The sequence below is a fragment of the Scyliorhinus torazame genome, chromosome 22 (assembly GCF_047496885.1).
Source record: "Scyliorhinus torazame isolate Kashiwa2021f chromosome 22, sScyTor2.1, whole genome shotgun sequence".
In the NCBI taxonomy this organism is placed as follows: domain Eukaryota; kingdom Metazoa; phylum Chordata; class Chondrichthyes; order Carcharhiniformes; family Scyliorhinidae; genus Scyliorhinus; species Scyliorhinus torazame.
Window position 1 is genome coordinate 47,496,014 of NC_092728.1, and position 19,524 is coordinate 47,515,537.

General features: G+C 47.8%; 1 protein-coding gene across 4 annotated transcripts in view; it reads right to left on the reverse strand.

The window, feature by feature from the left end:
• Positions 1–19,524, reverse strand: part of lrsam1 (leucine rich repeat and sterile alpha motif containing 1) — a 140,830-nt gene that overhangs the window by 87,358 nt on the left and 33,948 nt on the right. For all 4 annotated transcript variants that reach the window (XM_072488178.1, XM_072488181.1, XM_072488180.1 and 1 more), the window contains exon 7: positions 3,489–3,610. In XM_072488178.1, the coding sequence (XP_072344279.1) occupies positions 3,489–3,610 (122 nt within the window). The remainder of the gene's footprint in view (positions 1–3,488; positions 3,611–19,524) is intronic.

Below are 19,524 nucleotides of genomic sequence, written 5' to 3' on the forward strand. Positions count from 1 at the left end.
TGATCCTTGAGGGACCCCACTAGTTACAGGTTGCCAACCAGAGAAACACCCATTTATCCCCACTCTCTGCTTTCTGTTAGTTAACCAATCCTCCACCCATGCTACCACTTTACCCTCAATGCCAACCATCTTTAGTTTATGCAGCAACCTTTTGTGTGGCACCTTGTCAAAAGCTTTCTGGAAATCCAGATATACCACATCCATTGGCTCCCCGTTATCTACTGCACTGGTAACGTCCTCAAAACATTCTACCAAATTAGTCAGACACGACCTACCCTTTGTGAACCCATGCTGCGTTTGCCCAACGGCACAATTTCCCTCCAGGTGCCCCGCTATTTCCTCCTTAATGATAGATTCCAGCATTTTCCCTACAACCGAAGTTAAGCTTACTGGCCTATAATTACCCGCTTTCTGCCGACCTCCTTTTTTAAACAGTGGTGTCACATTTGCTACTTTCCAATCCTCTGGGACGACCCCAGAGTCTAGTGAATTTTGATAAATTATCACTAGTGTGTTTACAATTTCCCTAGCCATCTCTTTTAACACTCTGGGATGCATCCCATCAGGGCCAGGAGACTTGTCTACCTTTAGCCCATTAGCTTGCCCAATACTGCCTCCTTAGTGATTACAATCGTCTCAAGGTCCTCACCTATCATATCTTTATTTCCATCAGTCACTGGCATGTTATTTGTGTCTTCCACTTTGAAGACTGACCCAAAAAACCTGTTCAGCTCCTCAGCCATTTCCCCGTCTCCTATTAAATCTCCCTTCTCATCTTCCAAAGGACCAATATTTACCTTCGCCACTCTTTTTTGTCTTATATATTTGTAGAAGCTTTTACTATCTGCTTTTATGTTCTGAGCAAGTTTACTTTCATAGTCTATCTTACTCTTCTTTATAGCTTTCTTAGTAGCTTTCTGTTGTCCCCTAAAGACTTCCCAGTCCTCTAGTCTCCCACGGATTTTTGCCACTTTGTATGTTTTTTCCTTCAATTTGATACTCTCCCTCACCTCCTTAGATATCCACGGTCGATTTTTCCCCTTTCTACCGTCTTTCTTTTTTGTCGGTATGAACCTTTCCTGAACACTGTGAAAGATCGCTCGGAAGGTTCTCCACTGTTCCTCAACTGCTTCACCATGAAGTCTTTGCTCCCAGTCTACCTTAGCTAGTTCTTCTCTCATCCCATTGTGATCGCCTTTGTTTAAGCACAAAACACTAGTGTTTGATTTTACCTTGTCATCCTCCAACTGTATTTTAAATTCCACCATATTGTGGTTGCTCCTTCCAAGAGGATCCCGAGCTATGAGATCATTAATCAATCCTGCCTCATTACACAGGACCAGATCTAGGACCGCTTGTTCCCTTGTAGGTTCCATTACATACTGTTCCAGAAAATTATCCCGGACACATTCTATAAACTCCTCCTCAAGGCTGCCTTTACCAACCTGGTTAAACCAATCAACATGCAGATTAAAATCTCTCATGATAACCGCTGTACCATTTCTACATGCATCCGTTATTTCTTTGCTTATTGCCTGCCCTACCATCCTGTTACTATTTGGTGGCCTATAGACTACTCCTATCAGTGACCTTTTCGCCTTACTATTCCTGATTTCCACCCAAATTGATGCAACCTTGTCCTCCATAGCACCAATATCATCCCTTACTATTGCCCGGATGCCATCCTTAAACAACAAAGCTACACCACCGCCCCTACCGTCCATTCTATCCTTTCGTATAGTCTGATACCCTTGGATATTTAACTCCCAGTCGTGACCATCTTTTAACCATGTTTCAGTAATGGCCACTAAATCATAGTCATTCACGATGATTTGCGCCATCAACTCATTCACTTTATTCCGTATACTACGAGCATTCAGGTAAAGTACACTTATGCTGTTTTTTATGTCTTTGTTATGAATCCTAACACCTTGATCAGTAACTTTTCGCAAATTATTTTTCCTCTTACCCTTTCTCCTAATTTTCCTTGTCTTTGAACCTATATCTCTACATAATAACCTGTCACGTAACCTGTTGCCTTGCTCTCCATTAACCATTATACTGTCCATAGCTTTACCCTTCCCCTTCCCCCCAACTTGCTAGTTTAAAGTCCTATTCGCTAGAACACTGGTCCCAGAATGGTTCAGGTGAAGACCGTCCCAACGGTACAGGTCCCTCCTGCCCCAGTACTGATGCCAATGCCCCATGAAATAGAATCCCTCTTTCCCGCACCACTCCTTTAGCCACGTGTTAACTTCCCTAATTTTCTCAACCCTATGCCAATTGGCACGTGGCTCGGGTAGTAATCCAGAGATTATAACCCTGGAGGACCTGTTCTTTAATTTAGTCCCTAGTGTTTGATAATCCCCAAACAGGTCCTCTTTCCTAGTCTTACCTATGTTGTTAGTCGCAACGTGGACCACAACAACTGGATCCCCCCCTCCCTCTCCAAAATCCTTTCAAGCCGATCAGAGATGTCCCTCACCCTGGCACCGGGCAGGCAACATACCATGCGGGACTCACGATCTGGCTGAAAGGATGCCATCAATCCCCCTAATTATAGAATCCCCTACAACTACCACTTGTCTTTTTGCTCCCCCCTCTTGAATGGCTTCCTGTACCATGGTGCAGTGGTCAGCCAACACATCCTCCCTACAGCCCTCTTCCTCATCCACACAGGGAGCAAGTACCTCATACCTGTTGGACAAGGTCAGGGGCTGAGGCTCCTCAACTCCTAAACTCAGGATCCCCCTACCTGCCTCCCTTGCAGTCACACCAGTCTGTCCCTGACCACTGACCGAATTAACAGTACTTATTCTACCGGGTGTGACTGCCTCCTGAAACAAAGTGTCCAGGTAATTTTCCCCCTCCCTGATGTGCCGCAGTGTGTGCAGCTCGGTCTCCAGCTCATCAATTCTGAGCCAAACTTCCTCGAGCAGCCAACACTTGCTGCAGATGTGGTCACTGACGGTCTCAATGGGATCCACCAGTTCCATCATCATACAGCAACAGCACATCACCTGTCCAGCCATATTCAACTAGTTAATTAATTTAAATAATTTAAAACATTTTTTTTTAATAGAACCTCAAGGATAAACCCGAACACCAACAAAAACACAGCCCTCTCTCGCCACTCCCCCGAACTCAGTCACTCACCTAAACTCAGATGCACTCTGTTCCAATCAGCACTCAGTCACTCACCTAAACTCAGATGCACTCTGTTCCAATCAGCACTCCGTGTCTAAAGGCACTCCCGCCACACCTTTTGTACCCTGCCTGATTTCCAATGAGCCAATAGGCCCGCTCCAGGAAGTGAAGTCTCCAACTGCCACTCGACCTGTAAACTAAGCACTTTTAAATATGCACTCACCTCTCCCAGCAACCCTGCAGCCTGATATGTATTTTCTCAATAAACCTTTCTATCTTTATGCATTCTATTCAAATAATTCTGCACAGATCAAAAGACGAAAGGTACACCACAGGTTTACCTCCAGAGTGTGGATATGAGCCAGGTCCTGTGGGAGAATCTGAACTCGATTCTGACTGACGTCCAATGTCCGCAAGCTCCTCAGTCCACTCAGAGATTCTGGCACTTTCCGGATCCGGTTTGCTGAAGTGGTCGGGGCAAGGGAGGAAGATAAACAGGGGCATTCATGCCTGGTGTAAGACTGAAGGAAAAGCAAAGCCCCTCAACCCTACTTCTCCCCAATCCCATGTATTGCTGCTCAGCTCTGACCCCCAACTGTGAAATGTCTTGCACATTTTACCATGTTAAAGGCACTGTATTAACATTAAGTGTGGTTGTACAAGTAAAAACAGTAGAATTGGACTAGGTGGTGTGAAACCTAAACACCCACAGCTCTGGGGCCAGAGATCCAAACCAGCTCAGATGGAGACGTGAAACTCTCATTTTTTAACAGACTAGAAGTGAAACATGCTTGGGGCACCTTCCAGCACCCGGCGCCTGGGGCACCTTCCAGCACCCGGCGCCTGGGGCACCTTCCAGCACCCGGCGCCTGGGGCACCTTCCAGCACCCGGCGCCTGGGGCACCTTCCAGCACCCGGCGCCTGGGGCACCTTCCAGCACCCGGCGCCTGGGGCACCTTCCAGCACCCGGCGCCTGGGGCACCTTCCAGCACCCGGCGCCTGGGGCACCTTCCAGCAACCCGCGCCTGGGGCACCTTCCAGCACCCGGCGCCCGGGACACCTTCAAGCACTCAACCCTCGAGCACTTTCAAATTCAACTATTGACTCAAGCCACACAGCAATTTCTGAAGATTTTAGTTTCTAATGCGTCACTGACGTACGGTCAGTGCCCTCCCTGGAACCTGAACTCAGTAAATTTCTTCCCTGTTGCAATGCCATCAGGCAGACTCCAGTAGTAGAAATTTATGGTTACAGTAAATCGGCCCAATATTTAAGCAGACGTGGAGAGGAGATTGTGATGTTCTCTGTTATCTTTGTCTGGATGTCTTGAATGCGTAGTGTTCAACAAAGAACATCAATTAACAATGCCGATTTCTTAACACTACTTAAACTAGATTCGAACGTGTTCCAAAGTACAAGGTTGCTAAAATAAACAAACAATGTTATACCTCTAACTACGAATTCTCAAATACACAACTACTCTCTCTCACACCTAAACACCTTCTCTTAGAATCAAGGGTCATCACGTGATATATATGTGACTGCTCTTGATCACCACCTGGTGGTAAGATTACATTAAATTAACAAATTATCTCCCATACAATATCCATATTGTTACATCCCCCTTCCTTTGAAGATGTTTGGAGACTGGTACAAACATATATACATGGTAAAAGCATTGTATGTTTTATACATGTGATTCTTTACTGTCATTGTTTACAATTTTTTTTTTTTTAATACACTCAACAAGTTGAGTCTGTCCGGCTTTGATGCAAGTGGACCTTCTCAATTGTGGTTGTTCAGCAGATGTTTGTGACCTTTGTGGTGTGACAACATCTCGCTGTTGTGCTGTAGAAGTTGACTGAGTGGCTCTGTGTCAAGCTCGATGTGTGGAAATACTTTGAGAAGCGCTCTATGATTCCTTTGTAGGATAGAACCGTTATTTGTGAGAACGACGTAGGAGTGTGGTGAATCACAAATGCCATGCAGGACCATCCTCTAGTTGGAATCTGTACCCGCACATTATCTCCTGGCTCTAGCGTTGCTAGATCCTTAGCTGTCCTGTTGTAGTCATGCTGTTGAGTTTGGCTGTGCTGCTTCATTTTCTGCACAGCATCATCATTAGCAGGATCTGGTATTGTTAAATATGCTAAAGTTGTACGTAGCTGTTTATTCTTCAGCAGTTGAGCTGGCGACAAACCCGTAGCTAGTGGTGTAGCTCTGCAGCTGAGTAGAGCTAAGAATGGATCGCTTCTTGAATCCAACACTTTCTTTAGCAGTTGCTTTGCTATGTGAATACCTTTTTCAGCTTTCCCATTCGATTGTTGATGTAATGGTCTTGACGTGATATACTGAAAATCAACCTTTGGGAGAATTCTGTCCAATTGTAGCTGTCAAAACATGGACCGTCGTCTGTCATGACAGTAAATGGGATTCCATGTCCTGTAAACACCTCTTTGGTTGCTTTTATGACCGCTTTCGATCTAGAATTGGGCAATTTGATCATCTCAGGGTAGTTCGAGAAGTAGTCTATGATTAGTAAATAATCATTACCATGGAAGTAGAATAGATCAATGCCAACCTTTGACCATGGAGTCTTGATTAGTTGGTGCATCGTCAATGTTTCCTTTTGTTGCTTGTATCATTGACATGTTTCGCATTCTGCCACAGGTTATTGATGTCTTCATTGATACCTAGCCAATATACTGATTGACGAGTTCTTCGATTGCACTTTTCCATCCCCAGATGGCCTTCATGCACCTTTCTGAGGATCCTTAACAAAGCCGGAATTTCTATCCGGCATTACCTCAGCAGGAATCTGTTGATGCTGCTTGGATGTTCCCAAAACTGGAACACGTACCTTTAGGCCAACTATCTTTCATATCACGTGTCACATGCTGTAATGTGTCATCCTTGGCTGTTTCTCCTTTTATTAATTTCATTTTTTCATCCATGACAGAAGGATTTTCTTCTATTACATTAGCTTGAGCTTCGATTGCCTGTGCTATGTCATTCATCCCAGTACCATCTTCAGTTGCACGTGACAGCTACCACAGGTCTTTACCCAGTATGTAGACTAGCACAAAGTCATACTGTTGAATTATCATTATTATACGTTGGGAGTCTCCGTGACATATCATTCAAATGTTTCTTGATGATTGGTACAAGAGGGCAATGATCCGTTTCCACAGTAAAGGTAGGTAACCCGTACACATATTTCTCCATTCCAATGAGAAGACCTAGACATTATTTTTCTACTTGCGCATAGCCCTGTTCGGGCGGTGTCATCGCTCTTGATGCATAGGCTATCGGTTGCCATTGCCTGTCAGATGTTTTCTGATGTAGCACAGCTCCTAGGCCATCCTTGCTTCCATCTGTTGATATCTTTGTTTCCCTCATAGGATTAAAGAATGACAGAACTGGTGCTGTTGTGAGTGCTGTTTTTAAAATCAGACCACTCCTTTTCGACTTCCTCAGTCCATGTGAATAGAACATTTTTTCGTATCAGCTGTCTCAGAGCTGATATGATAGATTCGGAATGAACTTTCCCAGAAAGTTTACCACACCTAGCAGTCTAAGAACTGCTTTTTTGTCTTTATGAGAAGACATCTTGTTGATGGCTGCAACCTTGAGCTGAAATCTGGTCACCTAAAAACATGAATTTGGGTATACCAAATTGACATTTGGTTCTTTGATTTTTAAACCAAACTCTCTCTTCGTTGCATTATTTGAAGAAGTCTTGCGTTGTGTTCTTCTTCAGTCACTGACCATATAATGATATCGCCAACATATACTCCGACACCTTCAACACCTCCTATCATTTGTTCCACACTTGATTAAATATCTCGAAGGCTGATATTATACCAAAAGGCATTTGATTAAAACAGTACATTTCATATGGAGTGTTGAAAGTACATAATTTTCTGCTGGTTTCATCTAGTTTCAGTTGCCAAAACCCTCTAGAGGCATCTAAAATTCTGGCATGTGCCACTTTACTTGTGATCACTTCACGTTTGGGAATTGGGTAATGTTCCCTCTTTATATTTTGGTTGAGATCTTTCGGAGATCTTCATTTGGTTTCTTGACGCATACCATTGAACTAACCCAGTCAGTGGGTTCTTTCACTGGTGTGATGATCCCCAGCTGCTGCATGTGGTTAAGTTCCAGTTTCAAGCGTTCCCTCAAGGGAGCTGGTACCCTCCTTGGTGGATGAATATCCGGCTTGGCATTCTCCTCGAGCTGTATTTTGGACTTGAATGGTAACATACCCATTCCATGAAACACATGTGGAAACTTGTGAATGATGTCATCAATTTGGTCTTTTACATGGTCTGAGATTTTGTGTGGACTGTGAATTTGCTTCACTAGCTGCAGTAGCTCACATGCCAGTACACCAAATGATGAACGCTTCGGTCCCACAATCTCAAACTTGATAGCCATCTTCATGTCTTTAACTTGGACTGTGAGATAACTTGTTCCCACCGTAGCAATGACATTGCCACTGTAGTCTCTTAACTGACAATCATCGTCATCTATTTGAGGCTGTATGTTCAATTTAGCTAAGTCCAATTGATTGATCAAATTAGCACGAGCACCGGTATCCAGTTTGGATTGAATGTTGGTTCCATTAATCTTTAATGGAATTGTCCATTCATCTTGATCATGAACAATTGCGATTGGTTTTAAATTGTCCGCTTCAGAAATTGCCGTGTGGCATTTTATTGACTTTTTCAACAATGCCGACAAAGAAAGTGTCTTCTAAGTCGCGTAATGATCTTGGACAGTGTCGGGTTTAGTCGCTTTATCTTCCGATTTATTTTAATTTATTTATTGTAAAGCTCTGCCTTTAGTAACTGCACTCATCTTCTTATATTGACACGTTGTGGTTCCTGTTCGACACTGTGAAACAAAATGATTGAGTCTGTGATACTTCGCACAGGTTTTACCGAAGGCTGGGCATTTGTTTACTGGGTGGGCTGGCCACAACGTTTGCATGTCACGGCGCCCATTAAGTCATGCGTAAAATGGCCACCGCCTTGAGTGCGCTGGTTTTTCAAATGCGCTACAGTATCAATGGCATCGGCCACGTTGTTCGTTTTCACGCCACTTTCACGGACCAACATCTCAGAATATTGATTTTTAGCAAGTTCGCTTGCACGACACGTACTATTGGCATCTTCTAACGGTAGTTTCGGTTGTCTGAGGAATCTTTCATGCAGCCTTTCATTTTTAACACCGAATGCAATCTGATCATGCAGAAGGGTGTCTAATAATATTGAAAAATTACAAGTCTGCGCTTTGAGCCTTAGATCTGTAACAGTCAAGTGTTTCATCTGCTTTCTGGACTCTTTTCCAGAATACATATCGTTCGAAAGTTTCATTTATCTGAAGCTCACAATGCCTGTCAAACATTTCGATAACTTTGTTATATTTCTTGTCAACCTCATTCTCAAAATGGAAATGAGTGAATATTCCTAAAGCCTGCAGTCCAGCCATTGTTAGGAACATTGCTATCTTTTACTGTTCGCTGGCCGCTTCGAGGTCTACGGCTGGGATATTTGGTTTAAACTGTTGTTTGATATTTTTCCAGTTATCAACTTTACCCGATGCCCTGAACTGCTTTGGAATCTGCAAACCCTCCATGAAGCTTCAACTGGGCAGTTTTTTTACGACGCTACTAGTTTCTCCAAGGTCGTTGCAATTGGACCCTGGTTGAGATGTTTTTTCCTTCGATCTTCTGAAGTTTTTTTTTCTGCACGGAGATTTTTTTCTTTCTCTCTAAACCTTTCTATACTACCTTAGGGACGACTCCAAGTACCACGTGATGTTCTCTGTTTTCTTTATCTGGATGTCTTTTTTTTTGTTTCTTTTTTTTTTCAATAAATTTAGAATACCCAATTCATTTTTTTCCAATTAAGGGACAATTTAGCGTGGCCAATCCACCTACCCTGCACATGTTTTGGGTTTTGGGGGCGAAACCCACGCAAACACAGGGAGAATATGCAACTCCACACGGACAGTGACCCAGAGCCAGGATCGAACTGGATTCGGCGCCATGAGGCCGCAGTGCTAACCCACTGCACCACCGTGCTGCCGAACATCAAGCTAAGTAAATTAACAAAGCTGATTTATTAACAGTACCTGAACTAGATTTGAACGTTTCCAAAGTACAAGGTTGCTAAAATAAACTATCCTATAACTCTAACTATAGAACTCTCAAATACACAACTACTCTCTCTCACGCCTAAACACCCTCTCCTAGACTTAAGAGTCGCTACGGGATATATATGTGACTGCTCTTGATCACCATCTGATGGTAAGAATAATTCACATGAAATTTTTAACCGTTTATCTCCCATACAATATCCATATTGTTACGGAGATATTAACACTCATTGTGTTCACGATGTAGGGCTGTTTGGCTGGGGGAATTGGCACTCGTCACTCAGGCCACATTGCGTTGAGTTAGAACATAGAACAGTACAACACAGTACAGGCCCTTCAGCCCACGATGTTGTGCCGACCATTTATCCTAATCCAAGATCAACCTAATCTACACCCCTACAATTTACTACTGTCCATGTGTCTGTCTAAGAGTCGCTTAAATGTCCCTAATGACTGACTCCACCACCTCTGCTGGCAGTGCAGTCCACACACCCACCACTCTCTGCGTAAAGAACCTACCTCTGACCTCTCCCCTATACCTTCCTCCAATCACCTTAAAATTATGTCCCCTCGTGACAGCCATTTCCACCCTGGGGGAAAGTCTCTGGCTATTCACTCTATCCATGCCTCTCATCACCTTGTACACCTCTATCAAGTCACCTCTCTGCCTTCTTCGCTCCAGTGAGAAAAGCCCTAGCTCCCTCAACCTTTCTTCATGAGACATGCCCTCCAATCCAGGCAGCATCGTGGTAAATCTCCTCTGTACCCTCTCCGAAGCATCCACATCCTTCATAGAATGAGGCGACCAGAACTGGACCCAATATTCCAAGTGTGGTCTAACCAGGCTTTTATAAAGCTGCAGCATAACCTCGCGGCTCTTAAACTCAATCCCCCAGTTAATGAAAGCCAACACACCATAAGCCTTCTTAACAACCCTATCATCCTGGGTGGCAACTTTGATGGATCTATGTACATGGACTCCAAGATCCCTCTGTTCCTCCACACTTCCAAGAATCCTGCCTTTAACCCTGTATTCAGCATTCAAATTCAACCTTCCAAAATGAATCACTTCTCATTTATCAAGGTTGAACTCCATCTGCGACATCTCAGCCCAGCTCTGCATCCTGTCAATGTCCTGTTGTAACCTGCAACAACCCTCAACACTATCTACAACTCCCCCAACCTTCGTGTCATTGGCAAACTTACTAACCCACCCTTCCACTTCCTCATCCAAGTCATTTATAAAAACCACAAAGAGCAGAGGTCCCAGAACAGATCCTTGCAGGACACCACTGGTCACCGACCTCCAGGTGGAATACTTTCCATCCACTACCACTTGCTGTCTTCTTTCGGCCAGCCAATTCGGTATCCAGACAGCCAAATTTCCCTGCATGCCATGCCCCCTAACTTTCTGAATGAGCCTACCATGGGGAACCTTATCAAATGCCTTACTGAAATCCATATACACCACATCCACTGCCCGACCTTCATCAATGTGTCTCGTCACATCCTCAAAGAATTCAATGTGGCTTGTGAGGCATGACCTGCCCCTCACAAAGCCATGCTGACTATCTTTAATCAAACTGTGTTTTTCTAAATAATCATAAATCTTATCTCTCAGAATCCTTGCCAATATTTTGCTCACCACAGACGTAAGACTGATGGGTCTGTACTTCTCAGGGATTTCCCTATTCCCTTTCTTGAACAGGGGAACAACATTCGCCTCCCTCCAATCACCCGGTACTACTCCAGTGGAGTGAGGACGCAAAGATCATCGCCAACGGCACAGCAATCTCCTCCCTCGCTTCCCGTAGTAAGTTTGGGTATATCCCGTCAGGCCCAGGGGACTTATCTATCCTGATGATTTTCAGAATTTCCAGCATATCCTCCTTCTTGATATCAACCTGTTCGAGTCTATTAACCTGGTTCACACTGTTCTCATGAGCAACAAGGTCCCTCTCTCTCATGAATACTGAAGCAAAGTATTAATTTAGGGCCTCCCACATCTCCTCAGACTCCGAGGCACAAGTTCCCTCCACTATCAGTGATCGGCTCTACTCTCACTCTGATCTTCCTCTTATTTCTCACAAGTGTAGAACGCCTTGGGGGTTTTCCCTAATCCATCCCGCCTGGGCTTTTTCATGACCCCTTCTAGCTCTCCTCAGTCCATTTTTGAGTTCCTTCCTGGCTACTTTGTAACCCTCTAGAGCAGAGTCAGATCCTTGCTTCCTCAACCTTGCGCAAGCTTCCTTCTTCCTCTTGACTAGAAGCTGCACTTCCCTTGTCATCCAAGGGCCTTCACCTTACCATTCCTTCCTCGCCTCAGTGGGACTAAACAATTCAGCATTCGCAGCAAGTGTTCCTTAAACAACCCCCACATTACTGTTGTGCATTTCCCCAAGAACAATTGTTCCCACTTCATGCTCCTCAGCTCCTGTCTAATAGCAGTATAATTTCCCGTCCCACAATTAAATACCTCCCATACTGTGTGTTCCTATCCCTCTCCATGTCTATGGTAAAGGTCAAGGAGTTGTGGTCACGGTCACCAAAATGCTGTTAGGAATGTGCAGTGGGACTTCCGGTTGCGGCGATGCGGAGCTAAGCCGCACATTTCGGCAGCTCCCGCTAGAACGGACTTTTGGGCTCTTCGGAGGAGCCCCAATGGAACTTTTTTGATCTAATCCTGTGTGCGAAGGTGAAGTCAGGTCCCCCTTCTGTAGTGTATGGAGGGGACAAGAAGTGGAGGGACAAAAAAAAAAAAAAGAGGCTTTGGAGCAGCGGCAGAAACGAGGGGGAGAAAACAAGATGGCGGAGGGCGGAGATCGAGCAGCATGGGGGCCGGACCAGCAGGAGTTTCTCAGGCGCTGCATGGAGGAGCTTAAAAAGGAGGTGCTGGCGCCAATGCTGTTGGCGATCGAGGGGCTGAAGGCGACCCAGAAGGCCCAGGCGATAGAGCTCCGAGAGGTGAAGGAAAAAACTAATGAGAACGAGGACGAGATCTTGGGCCTGGCGGTGAAGATGGAGGCGCACGAGGCACTGCACAAGCGGTGGGCAGAGAGATTCGAAGTCCTGGAGAACAGGTCGCGGAGGAAGAATCTCCGGATTCTGGGTCTCCCCAAAGGAGTGGAGGGGGCTGATGCCGGGGCGTATGTGAGCACGATGCTCCATTCGCTGATGGGTGCGGAGGCCTCTCCAAGCCCCTTGGAGCTAGAAGGGGCTCACCGGGTCCTGGCGAGGAGACCCAAGGCTGGTGAGCCGCCAAGGGCGATAGTGGCGAGGTTCCATCATTTCGCGGACAGGGAGGGTGTCCTGAGATGGGCCAAGAAGGAGCGGAGCAGTAGATGGGAGAATGCGGTGATCCGAGTCTACCAGGATTGGAGCGCAGAGGCGGCAAAGAGGAGAGCTGGCTTCAATCGGGCCAAGGCGGTGCTGCATAAAAAAAGGGTGAGATTCGGAATGCTGCAGCCAGCGCGACTGTGGGTCACTTATCAGGACCGACACCACTATTTCGAAATACCAGAAGAGGCTTGGACCTTTATCCAAACGGAAAAATTGGACTCGAACTGAGGGGCTGTGGTAGTGTGGAAGACGTTGACTGTATACAGGGTTGTAAATATGAGTAAAGAATGTTTTACGGGTGGGATGATGGATGGGGATGGGGGAAAGAGTTTTTGATGGGGGGGGACAGTGGGGAATGTGGGCGTCGGTGCTGGAGGGAGGTGAGACTCGGGGATGGGGGAATTAGGATAAGGCCGCAACAGGAGCTGCGCCACAGGGGGCGGGGCTGGCTTAGGAAAGCGCTGTTTTTTTCCCACGCTAGGGAGGGTGGGGGATGGAGGAGTACAAGGGGCAACGGGAAGGCGGGGGAAGCCGGGGTCAGAAGGAGTCAGCTGACTTACGAAAGTATTATGGGGGAGCAAAAGAGCTAGATTTGGATCTAGCGGGGAGGGAGGGGGGGGGGGGGGGGGGGGACACAATAGGGTTGCTGCTGCAATGGCCGAGGGGGAACTGAAAATGGAAGAGGTGGTTGGGGTGGGGGTTCCCCATCTGGGGGACTGGAGGGTGCGGGAGATGCAGGCACGGGACTGGCCTAAAATAGGGGATGGCTAGTCGGCGGGGGGGGGGGATTGGGGGGCAATCCAGCTGATCACGTGGAATGGGAGAGGCCTAAATGGGTCGGTCAAGAGGGCCCGAGTGTTCGCGCACTTAAAGGGACTGAAGGCAGACGTGGTCATGCTTCAGGAGACACATCTGAAGGTGGCAGATCAGGTCAGGTTAAGAAAGGGATGGGTAGGACAGGTGTTCCATTCGGGGCTGGATGCGAAGAATAGATGGGTGGCAATACTGGTGCGGAAGCGGGTGTCGTTTGAGGCCAAGAACATAGTGGTGGACAACGGAGGCAGATACGTGATGGTGAGTGGTAGGTTGCAGGGGGCGGGTGTGGTATTGGTAAATGTATACGCCCCGAATTGGGACGACGCTGGATTCATGAAACGTATGTATTCCGGACTTGGAGGTAGGAAGTTTGATAATGGGTGGGGACTTCAACACGGTGTTGGACCCAGCACTGGGTCGCTCCAGATCCAGGACCGGAAAGAGGCCGGCTGCGGCCAAGGTGCTCAGGGGGTTTATGGACAAGATAGGGAGAGTAGATCCGTGGAGATTTGCCAGGCCTTTGGCCAGGGAATTCTCTTTTTTCTCCCATGTACACAAGGCCTACTCCCGGTTAGATTTTTTTGTTCTGGGCAGGGCATTGGTCTCGAAAGTGGAGGGGACGGAGTATTCGGCCATAGCCATTTCAGACCACGCCCCGCACTGGGTGGAATTAGAGCTGGGGGAGGAGAGGGACCAACGCCCGCTGTGGCGGTCGGATGTGGGACTGTTAGCAGACGGGGAAGTCTGTGGGATTGCATCGAAAGATATCTGGAGGCCAACGACAATGGGGAGGTGTAGGTGGGAGTAGTATGGGAGGCGCTGAAGGCGGGGTCAGGGGAGAGTTAATCTCCATCAGGGCTCATAGGGAGAAGAGAGAGTGCAGGGAAAGGGAGAGGTTAGTGGGGGAGATTTTAAGAGTGGACAGGAGATATGCAAAGGCCCCTGATGAGGGACTACTCAGGGAGAGGCGCAGTTTCCAGACGGAGTTCGACCCGTTGACCACAGGGAAGGCAGAGGCACAGTGGAGGAAGGCACAGGGGGCGATGTATGAATATGGGGAGAAGGCGAGCCGGATGCTGGCACATCAACTCCATAAGAGGATGGCAGAGAGGGAATTAGGTAGAGTCAAGGATGGAAGGGGAACTACGGTGCGGAGTGCGGTGAAAGTGAATGAGGCATTCAAGGCCTTCTACGAGGAGCTGTATAGGTCCCAGCCCCCAAGGGGAAAAGAGGGGATGTGACGATTCTTGAACCAACTGAGGTTCCCGAGGGTGGAGGAGCAGGAGGTGGCTGGTTTGGGGGCGCCAATTGGGGCGGAGGAGCTGGTTACAGGACTGGGGAACATGCAGGCAGGGAAGGCCCCGGGACGGGATCGGTTCCCGGAGGAGTTCTATAGAAAGTATGTAGACCTGTTAGCTCCATTGCTGGTAAGGACTTTCAATGAGGCAAGGGAGGGGGGGACCCTGCCCCCGACAATGTCGGAGGCGACCATCTCTTTGATCGTGAAGTGGGATAAGGACCCACTGCAATGCAGGTCGTATAGGCCGATCTCGCTCCTCAACGTAGATGCTAAGTTGCTGGCAAAAGTGTTAGCTACGAGGATTGAGGACTGTGTCCCGGGGGTGATTCACGAGGACCAGACGGGATTGGTAAAGGGCAGGCAGCTAAATACCAATGTGCGGAGGCTACTGAATGTGATTATGATGCCATCGGTGGAGGGAGAGGTGGAGATAGTGGCAGCTAAGGACGCGGAGAAGGCCTTTGACCGAGTAGAGTGGGAGTATCTCTGGGAAGTGTTGAGGAGGTTTGGGCTCGGGGAGGGTTTATTAGTTGGGTTAAGCTCCAGTATAGAGCCCCGGTGGCGAGTGTGGTCACGAACCGGCGGAGGTCAGAGTATTTCCGGCTGTATAGAGGGACAAGGCAGGGGTGCCCCCTGTCCCCCCCTGCTGTTTGCATTGGTAATTGAACCTTTGGCCATGGCGTTAAGAGTCGGGGAAATGGAGGGGGGTGGTCCGAGGGGGAGAGGAGCATCGAGTGTCGCTGTACGCAGACAACCTGTTTCTGTATGTGGCGGATCCAGTGGAGGGAATGGTTGAGGTCATGCAGATCCTAAGGGAGTTTGGGGACTTCTCGGGCTATAAGCTCAATGTGGGAAAGAGTGAGCTCTTTGTGATGCATCCGGGGGATCAGGGAAGAGGGATAGACGACCTGCCGTTGAGGAGGGCGGAAAGGAGCTTTTGATACTTGGGGATCCAGGTAGCTAGGAGGTGGGGGGCACTGTACAAACTTAATTTGACGCGGCTGGTGGAACAGATGGAGGAGGACTTTAAAAGGAGGGACATGTTGCCACTCTCACTTGCGGGCAGGGTACAGTCGATTAAAATGGTGGTCCTCCCGAGGTTTCTTTTTGTATTCCAATGCCTCCCAATTGTGATTACCAAGGCCTTTTTTAAGAGGGTAAGCAGGAGCATTATGGGATTTGTGTGGGCGAGCAAGACCCCGAGGGTAAGGAGGAGGGGGCTTCCTGGAGCGTAGTAGAGATGGAGGAGGGCTGGCGTTGCCGAATCTGGGTGGCTACTACTGGGCAGCCAACGTGGCGATGATTCGTAAGCGGGTGATGGAGGGAGAGGGGGCGGCATGGAAGAGGTTGGAGATGGCGTCCTGCAAAGGAATGAGCCTGGGGGCGCTGGCCACGGCATCGCTGCCGCTCTCGCCGACAAGGTACACCACAAGTCCGGTGGTGGCGGCAACGCTAAAGATCTGGGGGCAGTGGAGACGACACAAGGATGCGATGGGAGCCTCGGTGTGGTCCCCGATCAGAGATAACCATCGGTTGGTCCCAGGAAGGATGGACGGGGGGTTTCAGAGCTGGTATCGGGCAGGGATTAGAAGAATGGGGGACTTGTTCATCGATGGGATGTTTGCGAGCTTAGGGGCGCTGGAGGAGAAATTTGGACTACCCCTGGGGAATGCCTTCAGGTACATGCAAGTAAGGGCGTTTGTGAGGCGGCAGGTGAGGGAATTCCCGCTGCTCCCGGCACAGGGGATTCAAGATAGGATGATTTTGGGCGTATGGGTCGGAGAGGGCAAGGTGTCGGCGATATACCAGGAGATGAAAGAAGAGGGGGAGGCTTTGGCAGAGGAGCTGAAGGGTAAATGGGAAGAGGAGCTGGGGGAGGAGATTGAGGAGGGTCTATGGGTTGACGCCCTGAGTAGGGTTAATTCCTCTTCCTCGTGTGCCAGGCTTAGCCTGATACAATTTAAGGTTTTAAGGTTGTTCAAAGAGCGCATATGACGGGGGCGAGGCTGAGTAGGTTGTTTGGGGTGAAGGACAGATGTGGGAGGTGCTCAGGAAGCCCAGCGAACCATGTCCATATGTTTTGGTCATGTCTGGCACTGGAGGGGAGTTGCGAGAACTGTATCTTAGGTGGTGAAAGTCCAGGTCAAGCCAAGCTGGGGGCTAGCACTATTTGGAGTAGCGGACGAGCCGGGAGTGCAGGAGGCGAAAGAGGCCGGCATTCTGGCCTTTGCGTCCCTGGTAGCCCGGCAAAGGATCTTGTTAGTGTGGAAAGATGCAAAGCCCCCCAGCGTGGAAGCCTGGATAAATGATATGGCAGGGTTTCTCAGGTTGGAAAGGATAAAGTTTGTCCTGAGAGGGTCTGCGCAGGGGTTCTCCAGGCGGTGGCAACCGTTCCTAGACTATCTCGCGGAGTGTTAGAATGAGGTTGGTCGACAGCAGCAGCAACCGGGGGGGGGGGGGGGGGGGGGGAGGGGGAGAGAAAAGAGAAAGCGGGAGGGATAGGGAAGGGGGGTTCTTCGGGGGGGCATTTGAGCAAGAAAAACATAAACAACCCGGAAAACTGATATGTACGGGAGGAATCCAATGTACAAAGTTCTGTATCATATTGATTTGCCATGTTTATGTCTTGCTATGCGAGTTTTTTTTCTTCTTTTTTCTTACCGGGGGGGGGGGGGGGGGGGGGGGGGGGGGGGGTTGTTTAGATGGCTGAAAATTCTGCTAAAAATTCTTAATAACATATTTTTTAAAAAAGGAATGTGCAGTGGAAATATGACTGAAGCAGTCCAACCTCAAAATGCAGAATTGATGACTAAAGACAACTCTTGGTACCTCTCTTCCCCCTCCTCTCTCTGGAGCTGACTATTATTTTTAAAAATAAATTTAGAGTACCCAATTATTATTTTTTTTCCAATTAAGGGGAAACTTAGCTTGGCCAATCCACCTACCCTGCACATCTTTTGATTGTGGGGGTGAAACCCACGCAGACACGAGGAGAATGTGAAACTCCACACGGACAGTGACCCAGGGCCGTGTCCTCAGCACCGTAGGCAGCAGTGCTAACCACTGTGCCATGTGCCGCCCTCGGAGCGGACTATTATGTGAACTAGCCGGGGCCATGTGCCAAAGCTGCCTGCACACAACCCATAACTGCCTCCCAGCTGAAGAGATGCTGCCTAATCAGAAGGAAAGGTTTGTGGCTCCCATGGGTGTAAGGACTTAGACATAGAATCCCTACTGTACAGGAGGCCATTTGGCTCATTAAGTCTGCACTGACTCTCTGAAAGAGCATCCTACCGTGGGCTACTCCCCACCTTTACCCCGTATCTCACCCAAGCTGTACATCCTTGGACTGTGGGGACATGGGAACAGGCCATTCTGGTCCTCGAGCCTGTCCCGCCATTCAATGAGATTGTGGCTGATCTGTGACCTAACTCCATATACCAGCCTTTGGCCCATATCTCGTAATATTTTTGCTTAACAAAAATCTATTTCATATTTTAAATTAACTGATCTCGCTTCAACTGCTGTTCGTGGAGAGTTCCAAACCTCTACCACCATTTGAGTGAAGAAGTTCGTTCTAACATCTCTCCTGAATGGTCCAGCCCTAATTTTTAGATTAATCATTAATCAATAACGTTACTGTGAAAATCCCCTAGTTGTCACAGTCCGGCGCCTGTTTGGCTACACTGAGGGAGAATTCAGAATGTCCAATTCACAGGCAGCACAGTGGTGCAGTGGTTAGCATTGCTGCCCCACGACGCCGAGATCCCAGGTTCGATCCCGGCTCTGGGTCACTGTCCGTGTGGAGTTTGCACATTCCCCCGTGTTTGCGAAGGGTTCGCCCCTCTCTAAATTGCCCCTTAGTTGGAAAAAAATTAATTGGGTCCTCTAAATTCATAAAATAATATCTAATTCGCCTAACAGCACGTCTTTCAGGACTTGTGGGAAGAAACCGGAGCACTTGGAGGAAACCCACGAAGACACAGGGAGAATGTGCAGACTCTGCACAGACAGTGACCCAAGCAGGAATCAAACCTGGGCTCCTGCCCCTGTGAAGCAACAGTGCTAACCATTGTGCTACCGTGCCGCCTCCTAGTTATAGAATCTCCTGTGGAAATAGTTTACCTTTTATTTACCGCCTTTCCCTGTTAATACCTTGAATACTTCAATCAAATCACCCCTTAACCTTCTAAATTCTAGCGAAAACAGATCTAATTTGACCAATCTCTCCTCGTAACTCAATCCCTGCAGCCCAGGTATCATTTTTGTAAACCTACGTTGCACTCAGTGCAGACTCAATGGGCCAAAGGGCCTTTTCTGAGCTGTATGATTCTATGGCTCCCTCTAAGGTCAAAATATCATTCCTATGGTGTGGTGCCCAGAACTGCTCTCAGTACTGCAAGTGGGGTCTAACCAGGGTTTTTTATAGCTGCAACATAACCTTGGTGTCTTTACATTCTAATCAAGACCTTTTTGATTATTTTCTGCACTTATTCCTGGCATTTTAAGGACCTTTGCACCTGAACCCCCAAGTCTCTTTGGACATCCACTGCACCTAACCGCTATCAATTTAGAAGGTACTCTGCTCTATCCTTTTTTGGTCCAAAATGGGTAATCTCACACTTGCCTACAATAAATTCCATCTGCCACAATTTTGCCCATTGACAGTCTGTCAATATCTCTTTGCAATTTCATGCTAGCAACTAGACTGTCTAAAATGCCACCTAACTTTGTATCATCCACAAATTTGGATGTAT